The sequence below is a fragment of the Schistocerca gregaria genome, chromosome 2 (genome assembly GCF_023897955.1).
Source record: "Schistocerca gregaria isolate iqSchGreg1 chromosome 2, iqSchGreg1.2, whole genome shotgun sequence".
Lineage (NCBI taxonomy): Eukaryota > Metazoa > Arthropoda > Insecta > Orthoptera > Acrididae > Schistocerca > Schistocerca gregaria.
The window spans coordinates 740,515,817-740,529,846 of record NC_064921.1 but is presented as its reverse complement, the minus strand read 5'-3'; the positions used below and the strand labels follow the sequence as shown (position 1 = coordinate 740,529,846).

The 14,030-nt window shown below is 42.6% G+C and overlaps 1 protein-coding gene across 1 annotated transcript in view; it reads left to right on the top strand.

Annotated features, from left to right (window-relative positions):
* The first annotated feature begins 1,358 nt into the window (after positions 1-1,358).
* LOC126334910 (uncharacterized) overlaps positions 1,359-14,030 on the top strand; it is a 73,767-nt gene continuing 61,095 nt past the window's right edge. Inside the window, exon 1 of the mRNA XM_049997624.1 lies at positions 1,359-1,651. Within this exon, the coding sequence (XP_049853581.1) occupies positions 1,585-1,651 (67 nt within the window). The 5' untranslated portion in view covers positions 1,359-1,584. The remainder of the gene's footprint in view (positions 1,652-14,030) is intronic.

Sequence of the window (14,030 nt, the reverse complement as noted above, 5' to 3'; positions counted from 1 at the left end):
CTCACCACGGACAACGCACTGGCAATGGCCTTCACTTAACGACCAAGAGCAGTGGCGTTTGCGGAGAATTGCCAGCGCTGACAGATAAGCAACAGTGCGTGGAAAAACCGCAGGTATCCGTGTGGGACATACGACGAATGTATCCATTATCTCAGTGCGGCGAAATCTGGCGTTGATGGGCTATGGCAGCAGACGACCGAAACGAGTGCCTTTGCTAACAGCAAGACATCGCCTGCAGTGCCTCTACTTGGCTCGTGACCCTATCAAATCAAATGGTTCTGAGCACTATGGGACTTAACATCTGAGGTCATCAGTCCCCTAGAACTTAGAACTACTTAAACCTAACTAACCTAAGGACATCACACACATCCATGCCAGAGGCAGGATTCGAACCTGCGACCGTAGCAGCAGCGCGGACATCACACACATCCATGCCAGAGGCAGGATTCGAACCTGCGACCGTAGCAGCAGCGCGGTTCCGGACTGATGCGCCTAGAACCGCTCGGCCACATCGGCCGGCGTGACGCTATCATTTAGGCCCTAGACGACTGGAAATGCGAGGCCTGGTGAGATGAATCCCGATTTCAGTTATTAAGAGCTCATGATAGGGTTCGAATGTGGTGCTGACCCCACGAAGCCGTGGACCTAAGTTGTCAACAAGGCACTGTGCAAGCTGGTGGTGACTCTAAATCGTGTGGGCTGTGTTTACATGGCATAGATTTGGTTCTCTGCATGTTCGGTTACTTTGAGACCATTTGCAATCATTCATGGACTTCATGTTCCCAATCAACAATGGAATTTTTATGGATGAAAATGCGTCACGTCACTGGGCCACAATTGTTTGCGATTGGTTTCAAGAACATTCTGGACAGTTGGAGCAAGTGATTTGGCCACGCGTCGAACATGCATTGGACATAATCGAGAGGTTAATTCGTGCACAAAATCCTGCACCGGTAAAACTTTCGCAGTTATGGACGGCTATGAAGGCAGCATGGCTCAATATTTCTGTAGGGGACTTCCACGACTTGTTGAGTCCATGCCGCGTCAATTTGCTGTCCTACAGCAGGCAAAAGGAGCTCTGGCACGATATTAGGAGGTATACCATGACTTTAGTCACCTCAGTGTAAGTTTAAAACAACGTAACATTTTTCTTAAAATGGTTTTATCAGAAGCCCATGCCTGAGGGAGTGAAATGCTTTTAAAATGGTCTTATCGGGAGCCCAAGGAAAGGCAGTTAATATCTGAGGGAAGACGAGGGGCCAAATGATACGTCGCTTTGTGTGGGGAAGATGCTCTCGAGGCGACCCTGGCCGCACGAGATTACAGGCAGCGGTTGGCGCTCTCGTGCTGCAGATCGCCGGGCGCCGTCATCGGCCCAGTACCGAGGGGGTCTATCTGTTGGCCCGCTATCTCGTCCGCGAGGCCGTGCCGTGCGTCACGCACACCGGCCCATAAGAGCTGGCCGGCGGCGCTGGACACCGGCTCAGTCGCTGCGCAGATCCGTCCGCCGCCGCTGCTGCCGTGTCCTCTTCCGCCGCCGCCATTGTCGCCGCCGTCTCCGTCACGGAAGGCTGCCGCCCCTGTATGATCTCGAGCCCCGCTGCCGCTCGGCTTGCCGCCGTCCACCTGTTGCTCTTCGACTCGTGTCTCGGTGAGTGAGTGACCTCAACGGCTGGTGAATGTTTCTCTGCGATCGACCGGGCAAACAACCGAGTGCTGCGTCGTTCTTGGCGTGCTGTGTTTTGGGCAGTGATCTCTCCATCGACAGGGTATCGAACTGCGGCAGTCTGATTAGTAACGGAGAACGCGCGTCTGTAGCACAGAACTTCGGTGTGCCTGTAGATTCGTGTTGTCTGCATCATACATCGTGTTATAGTTAGGCAAAAATTTACTGATCGGTCTGTGGTATTATTTGCTTATTTCTGGTGTCGTTGACTGGACCACGACACTACCAAATCAGCGCAAGTCTGCAGTACTCCAACAGAAGACGCCCGCAAAACAAGAATAATTAATTCCTTCATTTAACTTACGAATTTCAAAATCTTTCTTCAAGTTTAGATCCTCCAAATGATAACAGAAAATGTTGTTGTTGTTGTGGTCGTCAGTCCTGAGACTGGTTTGATGCAGCTCTCCATGCTACTCTATCCTGTGCCAGCTTCTTCATCTCCAAGTACGTACTGCAGCCCACATCCTTCTGAATCTGCTTAGTGTATTCATCTCTTGGTCTCCCTCTACGATTTTTAACCTCCACTCTGACCTCCAATACTAAATTGGTGATCCCTTGATGCCTCAGAACATGTCCTACCAACCGATCCCTTCTTCTGGTCAATTTGTGCCACAAACTTCTCCCCAATCCTATTCAATACTTCCTCATTAGTTACGTGATCTATCCACCTAATCTCCAGCATTCTTCTGTAGCACCACATTTCGAAAGCTTCTATTCTTTTCTTGTCCAAACTATTTATCGTCCATGTTTCACTTCCATACATGGCTACACTCCAAACAAATACTTTCAGAAACGACTTCCTGATACATAAATCTATATTCGATGTTAACAAATTTCTCTTCTTCAGAAACGCTTTCCTTGCCATTGCCAGTCTACATTTTATATCCTCTCTACTTCGACCATCATCAGCTATTTTGATCCCCAAATAGCAAATCTCCTTTACTACTTTAAGTTTCTCATTTCCCAATCTAATTCCCTCAGCATCACCCGACTTAATTCGACTACATTCCATAATCCTCGTTTTGCTTTTGTTGATATTCATCTTATATCCTCCTTTCAAGACACTATCCATTCCGTTCAACTGCTCTTCCAAGTCCTTTGCTGTCTCTGACAGAATTACAATGTCATCGGCGAACCTCAAAGTTTTTATTTCTTCTCCATGGATTTTAATACGTACTTCGAATTTTTCATTTGTTTCCTTCACTGCTTGCTCAATATACAAATTGAATAACATCAGGGAGAGACTACAACCCTGTCTCACTCCCTTCCCAACCACTGCTTCCCTTTCATGTCCCTCGACTCTTGTAACTGCCATCTGGTATCTGTACAAATTGTAAATAGAAAATGTAAACAGAAAATGTAGTGCTCCCAAAGTCTTTTGTTTGCTAGTACGAGGGACACTCAATAATTAAAGTGGCAATTTGATGTAGAAAAAACTGTGTATTTTTACGAAATGAGACTTTTACTACATCTTAACATAAACCCCAACAAACTCTCTGATTTCTTCGTTGTTTCTGAACTATTTTATACAGGGGACAGGCAAAATGATGTGAATACCTATACTTTATTGATAAGGGGGCTGTATCCTCATTTGCCCGTAGTACAGCTAAGATTCTTCTTGGAATTCTGGCATAATGGTGGTATAGTCTCCAGTGGGATATTATGCCACTCCTCGATCAGAACCTCTTCTGACTCTTGTAATGACTAGGGAGGCGGAAATCTGCTCCGGAGTCTGCACTCCAGTACTGCCGACAAGGGTTCGATAATATCAAAGTCCGGGGACTGTGCTGGCCAAAGAAGACGCTGCAGTTCAGTTGCATGCTCCTCATACCACGATTATACTGTCCTGGCTGTGTGAATGGGTGCATTATCGTCCTGATATATGGCATCATTGTTGGGGAACAACATTTGAATCATGGGATGCACCTGATCACCTAAAACGTTCACACAATCTTTGGCTGTATCACGGCGTTTTAGGGTAATGATGGGACCAGCAGGATACCATGAGGTGGCTGCCCACACCATCAAACTTCCACCTCCATGCTTAAACATTGGAATCACGCAATCAGCACTGTAGGCTTTTCTGGCGTTCTCCAGACGTAAACCCGGCCCGATGTAGTAAATAACGTAAACGTTGACTCGTCGGACCATATGATATGTTTCCACTGATCAGCCGTCCAAGATTTATGCTCCTGACACCATGTTTTACGCTTCTTTGCGTTGGTTACCGTCACTAATGATTTAGGTATTCGCTTTATAGATTTCTCAGTGCACAGTGTTGATAGGTAGGGACCGGCCGGAGTGGCCGTGCGGTTCTAGGCGCTACAGTCTGGAACCGAGCGACCGCTACGGTCGCAGGTTCGAATCTTGCCTCGGGCATGGATGTGTGTGATGTCCTTAGGTTAGTTAGGTTTAATTAGTTCTAAGTTCTAGCCTACTGATGACCTCAGAAGTTAAGTCGCATAGTGCTCAGAGCCATTTGAACCATTTGATAGGTACGGAGCCTCGAAGATGGCTATTGAGCTCTGCAGTCGCTTTAGGCGCCATAGTTTTGTGTTGTTTTGACACAATTCGTGTCAGCGCACGACGATTTCTTGTCATTTAGTTTTGATTTGCACCCACTATTACATTTAGGCTGGCATGACATTTGAAACAGTTGCTCTTGAAACATTCAATAAGTTGGCTGTCTTGATTACTGACGCTCCAGCTAATGGGACCCCCACAATCTGCCCTCTTTGGAACTCTGTTAGGTCTTTGATTGCACGTCTACCTAGGCCCCTGAACGCAAATACGAAGCTGCACTACTCGTAAACAACCTGCACTGATGATTTGTCCGTACTGAACAAGCACAGTCCAGCGCGACGCGTGCCTTACTTGCGTAGTTGACCGTCAAATACAACCATCCCATTACTACAACTGTTCACATTATTTTGCCTATCCCCTGTACCTAATGCCCCCGTGAGTGGACCAAACAAATGGAAATCTTCTCTAGAAAAGGGTCACCTTCCCTTTCATACCATTCTTTCAAAGTGTGTACACATTTTGAGTCTTGTTACCTTGATTCGTTGCGTTAATTCTTTCGGGACCCGCCTTGCACTCATTTTGCTGTTCTTCGGTTTGTTGCTGATAACGTTACCAACCGTACCAATACTTAATGCACCTGTTTTTGCTGCATCTTCAACTGTAATACGTCAGTCTTTACGAATAATGTCGTCAATGCGAACTTCAAGCGAAGGAGTTGACACTTCAAGTGACCATCGAGGTTGCTGTCCATCGGTTACTAACGTTCGGCTGTTTCTCAACTGTTCTACCCACTTCTAAAAATTGTCGGACGATATCACTGAATATTGGTCAACTAACGTGGAAATTTCAAGCTGACATGCCATTATTAAAGGAAATATTGGCGTTAGAAACCAAATAGTTATTAACCGTCATCTGTTCTCCTCTCATCCCAGAAACGCCAACCTAAAATCATGAAAGTACAAAGTCCGTTCTACGAACTGTTTCACTTCTATTATAAACCTGTCTCTTTAATCATTGAATTCCCTTTATCTTTACTGTGTTCATATTTCAGGATACTCACAGATATTTCCAATGCTGTTCACGAACTCGGTTATCTGCCATCATACATACGTATCCCCAGGTATCAACAATAGAAGGAGCGAGTTTTCAGTGAGAGTGTAACCGAAGTTACTGACGGAAAATTACGTGGATTAAAGAGCTACAGGAAGAAGCCGTAAATTTTGAAACTAGTATCGCTGAAATATCCAAGGTTAAATCTCTACATCTACATCTACATGGATACTCTGCAAATCACATATAAGTGCCTGGAAGAGGGTTCATCGAACCACCTTCACAATTCTCTATTATTCCGATCTCGTATAGCGCGCGAGAAGAATGAACACTTCTTTCCGTTCGAGCTCTGATTTCCCTTATTTTATCTTTGTGATTTTTCCTCCCTATGTAAGTCGGTGTCAACAAAATATTTTCGCATTCGGAAGAGAAAGGTGGTGATTGGAATTTCGTGGGAAGATTCAGTCGCAACGAAAAACGTCTTTCTTTTAATGGTGTCCATCCCAAATTCTGTACCATTTCTGTGACACTCTCTCCCATATTTCGCGTAATATAAAATGTGCTGCCTTTCTTTGAACTTCTCCGATGTACTCAGTCAGTCCTATCTGGTAAGGATCCCACACCGCGCAACAGTATTCTAAAAGAGGACGGACAAGCGTAGTGTAGGCTGTCTCCTTAGTAGGTCTGTTAAATTTTCTGCCAATAAAACGCAGTCTTTGGTTAGCCTTCCCCACAACATTTTCTGTGTGTTCCTTCCAATTTAAATTGTTCGTAATTGTAATACCTAGGTATTTAGTTGAATTTGCGGCTTTTAGATTAGACTGATTTATTGTGTAACCGAAGTTTAACGCGTTCCTTTTAGCACTCATGAGGATGACCTCACACTTTTCGTTATTTGAGGTCAACTGTCAAGTGCAGGTAACCTTCATGAATATCGGTATTTAATGTCATATCGGAAAAACGAATTACCGCATTTGCAGTCCATGTGTCTATAGCATTGAGAGGTTTTATGCTCGATTTCGAAACTATACTAGTGGAAATGTACAACAAAAAGCGAAAAAGTACTTATACGCTGACTTGGTGCGATGCGGCTCTTCCTAACATTTTACAATTGCTCTGTGAATATTTGTATACGCTCTTTCTATGGTCTTGTTATTTTTGAACGGAATTTTTATGTTTATTTGGATGGCCATCTTCAACAGTAGTTGACATATAACAGGTGCTTGCTTTTTCCTATCTTAAAAGTGCTGCTGTTTAAGAGAATGTAGCACCAGGCGCATTTTGCTTTTATTGATATAGCATCTTCAAAGGTGATTCGCGTTTGCTACTCCATTTTTACATATTTTGAAGTCGAGACCTTTTACCCTAGTTGTTAGCAGTGGTTTCAGTCGAAAAAAGTGTTTGCAGGTTCATCCTTCGCGTTTTTTTCGAATTTTAGTAAACCGATTTTGTGTGTGGTTTCGCTTGTTTTGCATTCAGCGATCTCTTTCTGTGTGCTGAATGCAAAATTGGCGAAATCACATTAAAATTTCTATGTAGACAGTTAGTGTGAAGGTTTACATAAGTGAACTCAAGGAACGCAAATGCAGCAAAAGAAAAAGTACGTTACTAAAAGCCGAAAAAAAGCAATGATGGAAACAACTGTCGTCTTCCAAACATGTAAAACAAAAGAGTAATAAACGCCAATCAATAACATCGAAACGCGTCTGGTGTAACACACTCTTAAATTGCGTTACTGCTTAAGAGAAAAAAATGATACATTTGTTTTTATTTCTCTTCTGCAAACAATACAGCAACGAGTCCATAAAACAGTAAGAGAATACAGGGTGTCCAGTCACAGAGATAAATGCCAACACCGTTTCTTCCAACGGAACTTTAATGACTGCTATTCAGGTACCATTAGTGTCCAGTAAATTAGAGGATTTCAAGCAGCTAACGCGTGTGTCCTCGGCGCTCAGGTGTATTTGTCATAAATTAGTTTACGGTACGAAAACAGAATGTATCTGAGAAATGCCTACAGTGAAACATGCAAATGCGGCATTCAGCGACACTGGGTCCACCAGAGACATCCGTAATTTCATGTACGTCTGTGCAATTACCCATACCATATAGCATAATGATGGAACTGTAGTTTGGTACAAAACCATCCAGACATTAAATAGTTATTTGAAGCGATTTTGTCTTTGAAATGTATAATACTTCAGTGAGATGTGTGAATGGCAGCACATAATTCACTGGCCTCGATCCCACGTGACTCAACTATGGAAATGATAGTATCACATTGTTAGCGAGGAGGCTTTATCTGGAACTGATTCGTGCAAATCTTTGTATCCGACGCCACTCTGCATGACTAGAACGTTTTTGTGACGAAGGTGACACAAAATGATTAAGATGACACAAAAAATCCAGCCTCTGGTCAAATAATATCTCCGTTCCGGTCGGGAATCGAGCCAGGGACTCTGAAATCTAGACACAGCGATGCTTGTCACTTTTTTTAAAAAAATTAAGTAACTTTATTGATAAAACTCTATGACATTGCAGTCCATGAAGATTTACAGTTCTTGTTTCACATACAATACACAGCACATCAATAAGTGTAGCAACAGTGGTAAAGATATCTTCCTCGCATGACAAATAGTGAAGCAAAATTTAATTTCATTACGAACACCTTGATACAAATTCAGGCTGCCTTTCCAGTAGCCTGCCTGAGTGGCCGTCCGGTTCTAGGCGCTACAGTCTAGAGCCGAGCAACCGCTACGGTCGCAAGTTCGACTCCTGCCTCGGGCATGGATGTGTGCGATGTCCTTAGGTTAATTAGGTTTAATTAGTTCTAAGTTCTAGGCGACTGATGACCTCAGAAGTTAAGTCGCATAGTGCTCAGAGCCATTTGAACCTTTCCAGTAATTTCTATTCCTTAGTGCACGACAAAACTGCAGACTGGACTGTTTCCTCCTGAATCAAATTCCAGAACTTTTATGTTGGCACTTCAAGTCCATTTCATGCACTGAGATGGCCCCTTATCAACCAACATTTAATGAATGTCCAGAGGCCAATCTTACTAGAAAAAAAAATTAAAAAAGAGCGTCCTCTTTTACAACAAATTTCATCCGACTCCATGTTTTCCACAAAGAATCGTGAGCATGTTTGCAAAATTCTTTTTGAAGTTCAGAACACGTTTTATTAGACAGAAGATTTCTTCCGTGTAAACTTGAAATGTGATGATGTCTTCACCATTTCTGTTTATAACATAATTTACACATTTTCTGAGAATCCACACCACACTATTGGTTTTCGTCTGTGTGTAGAACTCCGAATCGGACCAGAGGAGTATGTGGTTTAGTTGTTGCCGAGCTTCTTGCGAGGAACGCTGTGCTCTTACGGACCCATTCCTGTTTCATTAACTGTCCGCAGCAAGTGAATCATGTCGCAGCATATCCACCAGACCACCTATAAGACAGTCCTACTGAGTTTTTAATTTGCTACAACTGTACCATTCACGACTTTATACCGCGTTGGATGAAATGGTAAGCTTGGGTGCCTCAGCTTTTAGCCATCTGTCTTCTTCCTTACATCAACCAAGCTTTTAGTCGTTAAAACGATATTTCGTAAAACGTTTACGCCTAAATAACTCACTTCAAAATTAGACTCTCTGGTGTGGTTCGGCTTAAAGTTTAACTTGCCTACATTTATTGGCAGTTGCACACTTGCTGTACATTGTTGAATAGCTACGAAGTGACAAGGTGTGTGATTCCTTGTTAATGATCATGATGGTTCTTGTTATGGATAATGTGTTCGCCTTCCTACTGATGTCCGTTGATTCCACGCCTTCCATCTATCTTCACTTTGTGAAGATGGCACAGTTTAAGTTGAAGATATTGCCTTTCCTCACATACCTACTGGAATGTTACATTATTCTTCTGGTTTTCATTTTTGGCATCGGTAATACCGCTAGGGCACGAGCTGTGAACGGTTGAGTATTGGCACTGGCAGGCGACCACTGTTCGATACGGTCAACAGTTTTCGATCGTAGGTATCTGCTCCTGTGAGCAAAGTCTCTGACTCGTGCTAGTGCAGCAGTCCTACACGAGGAGATGGCCGTGAAGAATCCCAGTAGCGCGAAAGCGTTTCTGCAGTAGGATTTGTCCGGAGACGGGATGAGTGGTGGTAGCATTCTGTTGCTGATTACCAGGCTCAGCTGCAATTTCCTGCGTTTAACTCCACAATTGCTCATAGAGAGATCCTCGTCGACGTCGACATCATCAAAGACAGAGCACTCAGCAAGTCAAATAAGAATAGGGAAGGAAATGCATAGTGACACTGATTTTCCTCTCTCTCTTTTATTATTTTAATCTATTCCAACACTCGCTTCAAACCAAGGAAAAAGGTTAATTTAAATTTCCGTGCATGTTTTTGATCTGTGTTCTGTCAGGGGTGACTTCCTTGTCAGATTGCCCCAGTTTCGAAGCGTGTGGAACTCGCTTTTCGCTGACTCCAGTTAGCTACTTCACGTTCAAAATTAACTGTCCGAGAAGCACGTGACTTTTGCCTTCGTAGATGTGGCAGAGGAATGAGCTGCACAGCTGTGACGAGACTACAGTCGGTTTTCAAGATTTTTGAGGTGTGACCCTTCCAGGATGTCAGAGTTCGCAGGGTCGCACATTTCTGTTAGCCCCTTTTGATTAAATTAATAAAGAAATAATATAGAGCACAATTAAAAAGAAGGGGCTCCCCACTTCTATTAGTAAAAGTGACAAGAAATGTTTCTAAAATTTTATTTATTTTTTTCTTGTTTGTAAAGCCGAATTTAATGTATGTGCTATTACGTATTTAATATATTTACTATAATGAAAGGTCTTCTGTATTTGGACAATGTCACAATACGACAGAAAAAGAGAATAACGTATAAAAAGGAATTTACCTTCTGAGCAAAGTAGGCAAGGAGGTGAACATGACAGTATTCCCAAAGATAACTTTAAGAAAAGACCCAATAAACGGAAGAATGGAGAACATGTCAATTTTCTGAGAAGGTAGCAGAACTTGAAAATACAAGCAAGACAATAAACAATTAGAATGAAACACGACACAGACAATAATGCGAATGAATTTTTGCAGAATAATAGCTGTCCCTGCGGTGGGTCACTTACAACTGACAAGAAAGTGAATCTAGACAGATAAGATGAGCTTTGTTACAACTACGAAAGTTTGTACTAGAGCTGCCAGAGTAAGGAACAGCAGCACTAGGAAGCAACTGAAAGTATTAAAGGGAGGAAACAAAATCGAGAAAGAGAAAATGGAGCGAACATCTCAACAGAACGAGCTGTAAAGATAACGTCACATAACTACAACTTTAAAAAAAAAAAAAAAAAAAAAAAAAAAAAAAAAAAAAAAAATTGAGTCCAGTAGACCAAAGAAGTCTGGGAAGGCCAAGGAAGAGATGGGCACAGTAACAGGTGATATACAGTAGGTAGAGGTGAAGAAGGCTGATGAGACATGAAACTGTTATTTCTTCTCCTGATCCTCCAATGACTGCACTGTAGACATTACATCAAACTCTTATGAAAAACATTGTCTAGTGTTGCGGGTGTGTAACAAAGGTCGGATTAAGAAAAACCGTTTTAGCTGCATGCTGTGTTCAGCCAGTGGAAGACAAACAAGCCTGAGTTGACTGTGAGACAAGAAACAGAAATCATAATTTATGAACAGCTTACTTTTGTAGACGTTTAAGAGTCAACTGCTCAATCTTGAAAAACTGTCATCCTCGAATTTCACTACTCTCTGCAGTGACCTGAACATGACACTGGTCCAGATACGACTACCAGCACTTTTGACTAGAAGTGTGCCCCTTGTCCTCTTGCTCTGACTTGACATGAATCTGGGACGACCCAGAGTTATGTGATAAGAGCAGCTCGTGCTGATGACACACAATGGCAGTTTGCGTCATCTTGCAGCCTCACTGTGTGTTTTCATACCGACCACTGCAATGATTCTCTTTTGTGATTCAGAACATCAGGTACTGGCACTTGCAAAACTTGGCAGTGAAGTGGAAAGTGAAGGTTCGGCTCCTTTATAAGTTTAGACCTCTATGTACAGATACTGTAACCGCAATCTAAGCCAAGAATTCAGTTTGCAAGCTATAACCTGGCATGAGTGCCAGAGTGCTCAGCCTGCCTGCACATTTCCCTCACTGACATGTCGTGCTGTTGAATTTTGTGTAGGAGGAAGAGGGGGGAAAATGCAAATTCACAGCATTTAAGTGGCAATGCAGTGACAGTGCATACCATTTGGTTTTTTATTTAACAATTCCCAACAACTAGATAACAGAAAACAAATTTTCAGTATTATTTAATTATTTTAGACACACTGAAGATTTAATTTTTATCTGGTACAAACAGTCAGCGTACGGACAGACACAGAAAATTTTACAAGTTTTTGCAATTAGGCTGGCATGTAAATGAGACTTACTCAGTTTTCATAATGGAAAAAAGGTTTTGATTGTAATATTGTAATACCTTTGCAACCTCATAATGGAAACACGTGAACTCTATCTGAAAGAAACAATGTACACAACAAGACATACTGGTGTTGGGCTTGTGTCTGTTCTGAGGTGCTTTGATCAGCCTCATTTAATCTCTTCTGTTAGGAGAGTTAACTTAGAGGTGCAATGGCTGGTTGGATCAGGTATGGGGTCTCACATTGGTGTGCTTCCTGTTGATTCTATTAGCAAGTGAGACTATACTAGGCATGGCCTTCACCTCAGCAGGAAAGGGTAGGGAAAACTCTCCAGGCTAATAGTAGATAGCTAAAATGGGGGCACTAGCACATGTGGTAAAGTACCAGTGGTTGCAAGTTACAGAGGGAGGGCAGAAACAAAAGATGTTCAGAGACAGGTTGAAAATGACATTCATATTGATAAAACAGGCAGCCAGGAAGCAAATTTTAATGTACACAATTTATGCACACAACCTCTGATTCCTCCCCCCCATGAACCATGGACCTTGCCGTTGGTGGGGAGGCTTGCGTGCCTCAGCGATACAGATAGCCGTACCGTAGGTGCAACCACAATGGAGGGGTATCTGTTGAGAGGCCAGACAAACGTGTGGTTCCTGAAGAGGGGCAGCAGCCTTTTCAGTAGTTGCAAGGGCAACAGTCTGGATGATTGACTGATCTGGCCTTGTAACAATAACCAAAACGGCCTTGCTGTGCTGGTACTGCGAACGGCTGAAAGCAAGGGAAATCTACGGCCGTAATTTTTCCCGAGGGCATGCAGCTTTACTGCGTGATAAAATGATGATGGCGTCCTCTTGGGTAAAATATTCCGGAGGTAAAATAGTCCCCCATTCAGATCTCCGGGCGGGGACTACTCAAGAGAATGTTGTTATCATCAGAAAGAAAACTGGCGTTCTACGGATCGGAGCGTGGAATGTCAGATCCCTTAATCGGGCAGGTAGGTTAGAAAATTTAAAAAGGGAAATGGATAGGATGAAGTTAGATATAGTGGGAATTAGTGAAGTGCGGTGGCAGGAGGAACAAGACTTCTGGTCAGGTGACTACAGGGTTATAAATACAAAATAAAATAGGGGTAATGCAGGAGTAGGTTTAATAATGAATAGGAAAATAGGAATGCGGGTAAGCTACTACAAACAGCATAGTGAACGCATTATTGTGGCCAAGATAGATACGAAGCCGACACCTACTACAGTAGTACAAGTTTATATGCCAACTAGCTCTGCAGATGACGAAGAAATTGAAGAAATGTATGATGAAATAAAAGAAATTATTCAGATAGTAAAGGGTGATGAAAATTTAATAGTCATGGGTGACTGGAATTCGGCAGTAGGAAAAGGGAGAGAAGGAAACATAGTAGGTGAATATGGATTGGGGCTAAGAAATGAAAGAGGAACCCACCTGGTAGAATTTTGCACAGAGCACAACTTACTCATAGCTAATACTTGGTTTAAGAATCATGAAAGAAGGTTGTATACATGGAAGAACCCTGGAGATACTAAAAGGTATCAGATAGATTATATAATGGTAAGACAGAGGTTTAGGAATCAGGTTTTAAATTGTAAGACATTTCCAGGGGCAGATGTGGACTCTGACCGCAATCTATTGGTTATGACCTGTAGATTAAAACTTAAGAAACTGCAAAAAGGAGGGAACTTAAGGAGATATGATCTGGATAAACTGGAAGAACCAGAGGTTGTACAGAGTTTCAGGTAGAGCGTAAGGGAACAATTGACAGGAATGGGGGAAAGAAATACAGTAGAAGAAGAATGGGTAACTTTGAGGGATGAAGTAGTGAAGGCAGCAGATAATCAAGTAGGTAAAAAGACAAGGGATAGTAGAAATCCTTGGGTAACAGAAGAAATATTCAATTTAATTGATGAAAGGAGAAAATATAAAAATGCAGTAAATGAAGCAGGCAAAAAGGAATACAAACGTCTCAAAAATGAGATCGAGAGGAAGTGCAAAATGGCTAAGCAGAGATGGCTAGAAGACAAATGTAGGGATGTAGAGGCTTATCTCACTAGGGGTAAGATAGATACTGCCTACAGGAAAATAAAAGAGACCTTTGGAGAAAAGAGAACCACTTGTATGAACATCAAGAGCTCAGATGGAAACCCAGTTCTAAGCAAAGAAGGGAAAGCAGAAAGGTGGAAGGAGTATATAGAGGGTCTATACAAGGGCGATGTACTTGAGGACAATATTATGGAAATGGAAGAGGATGTGG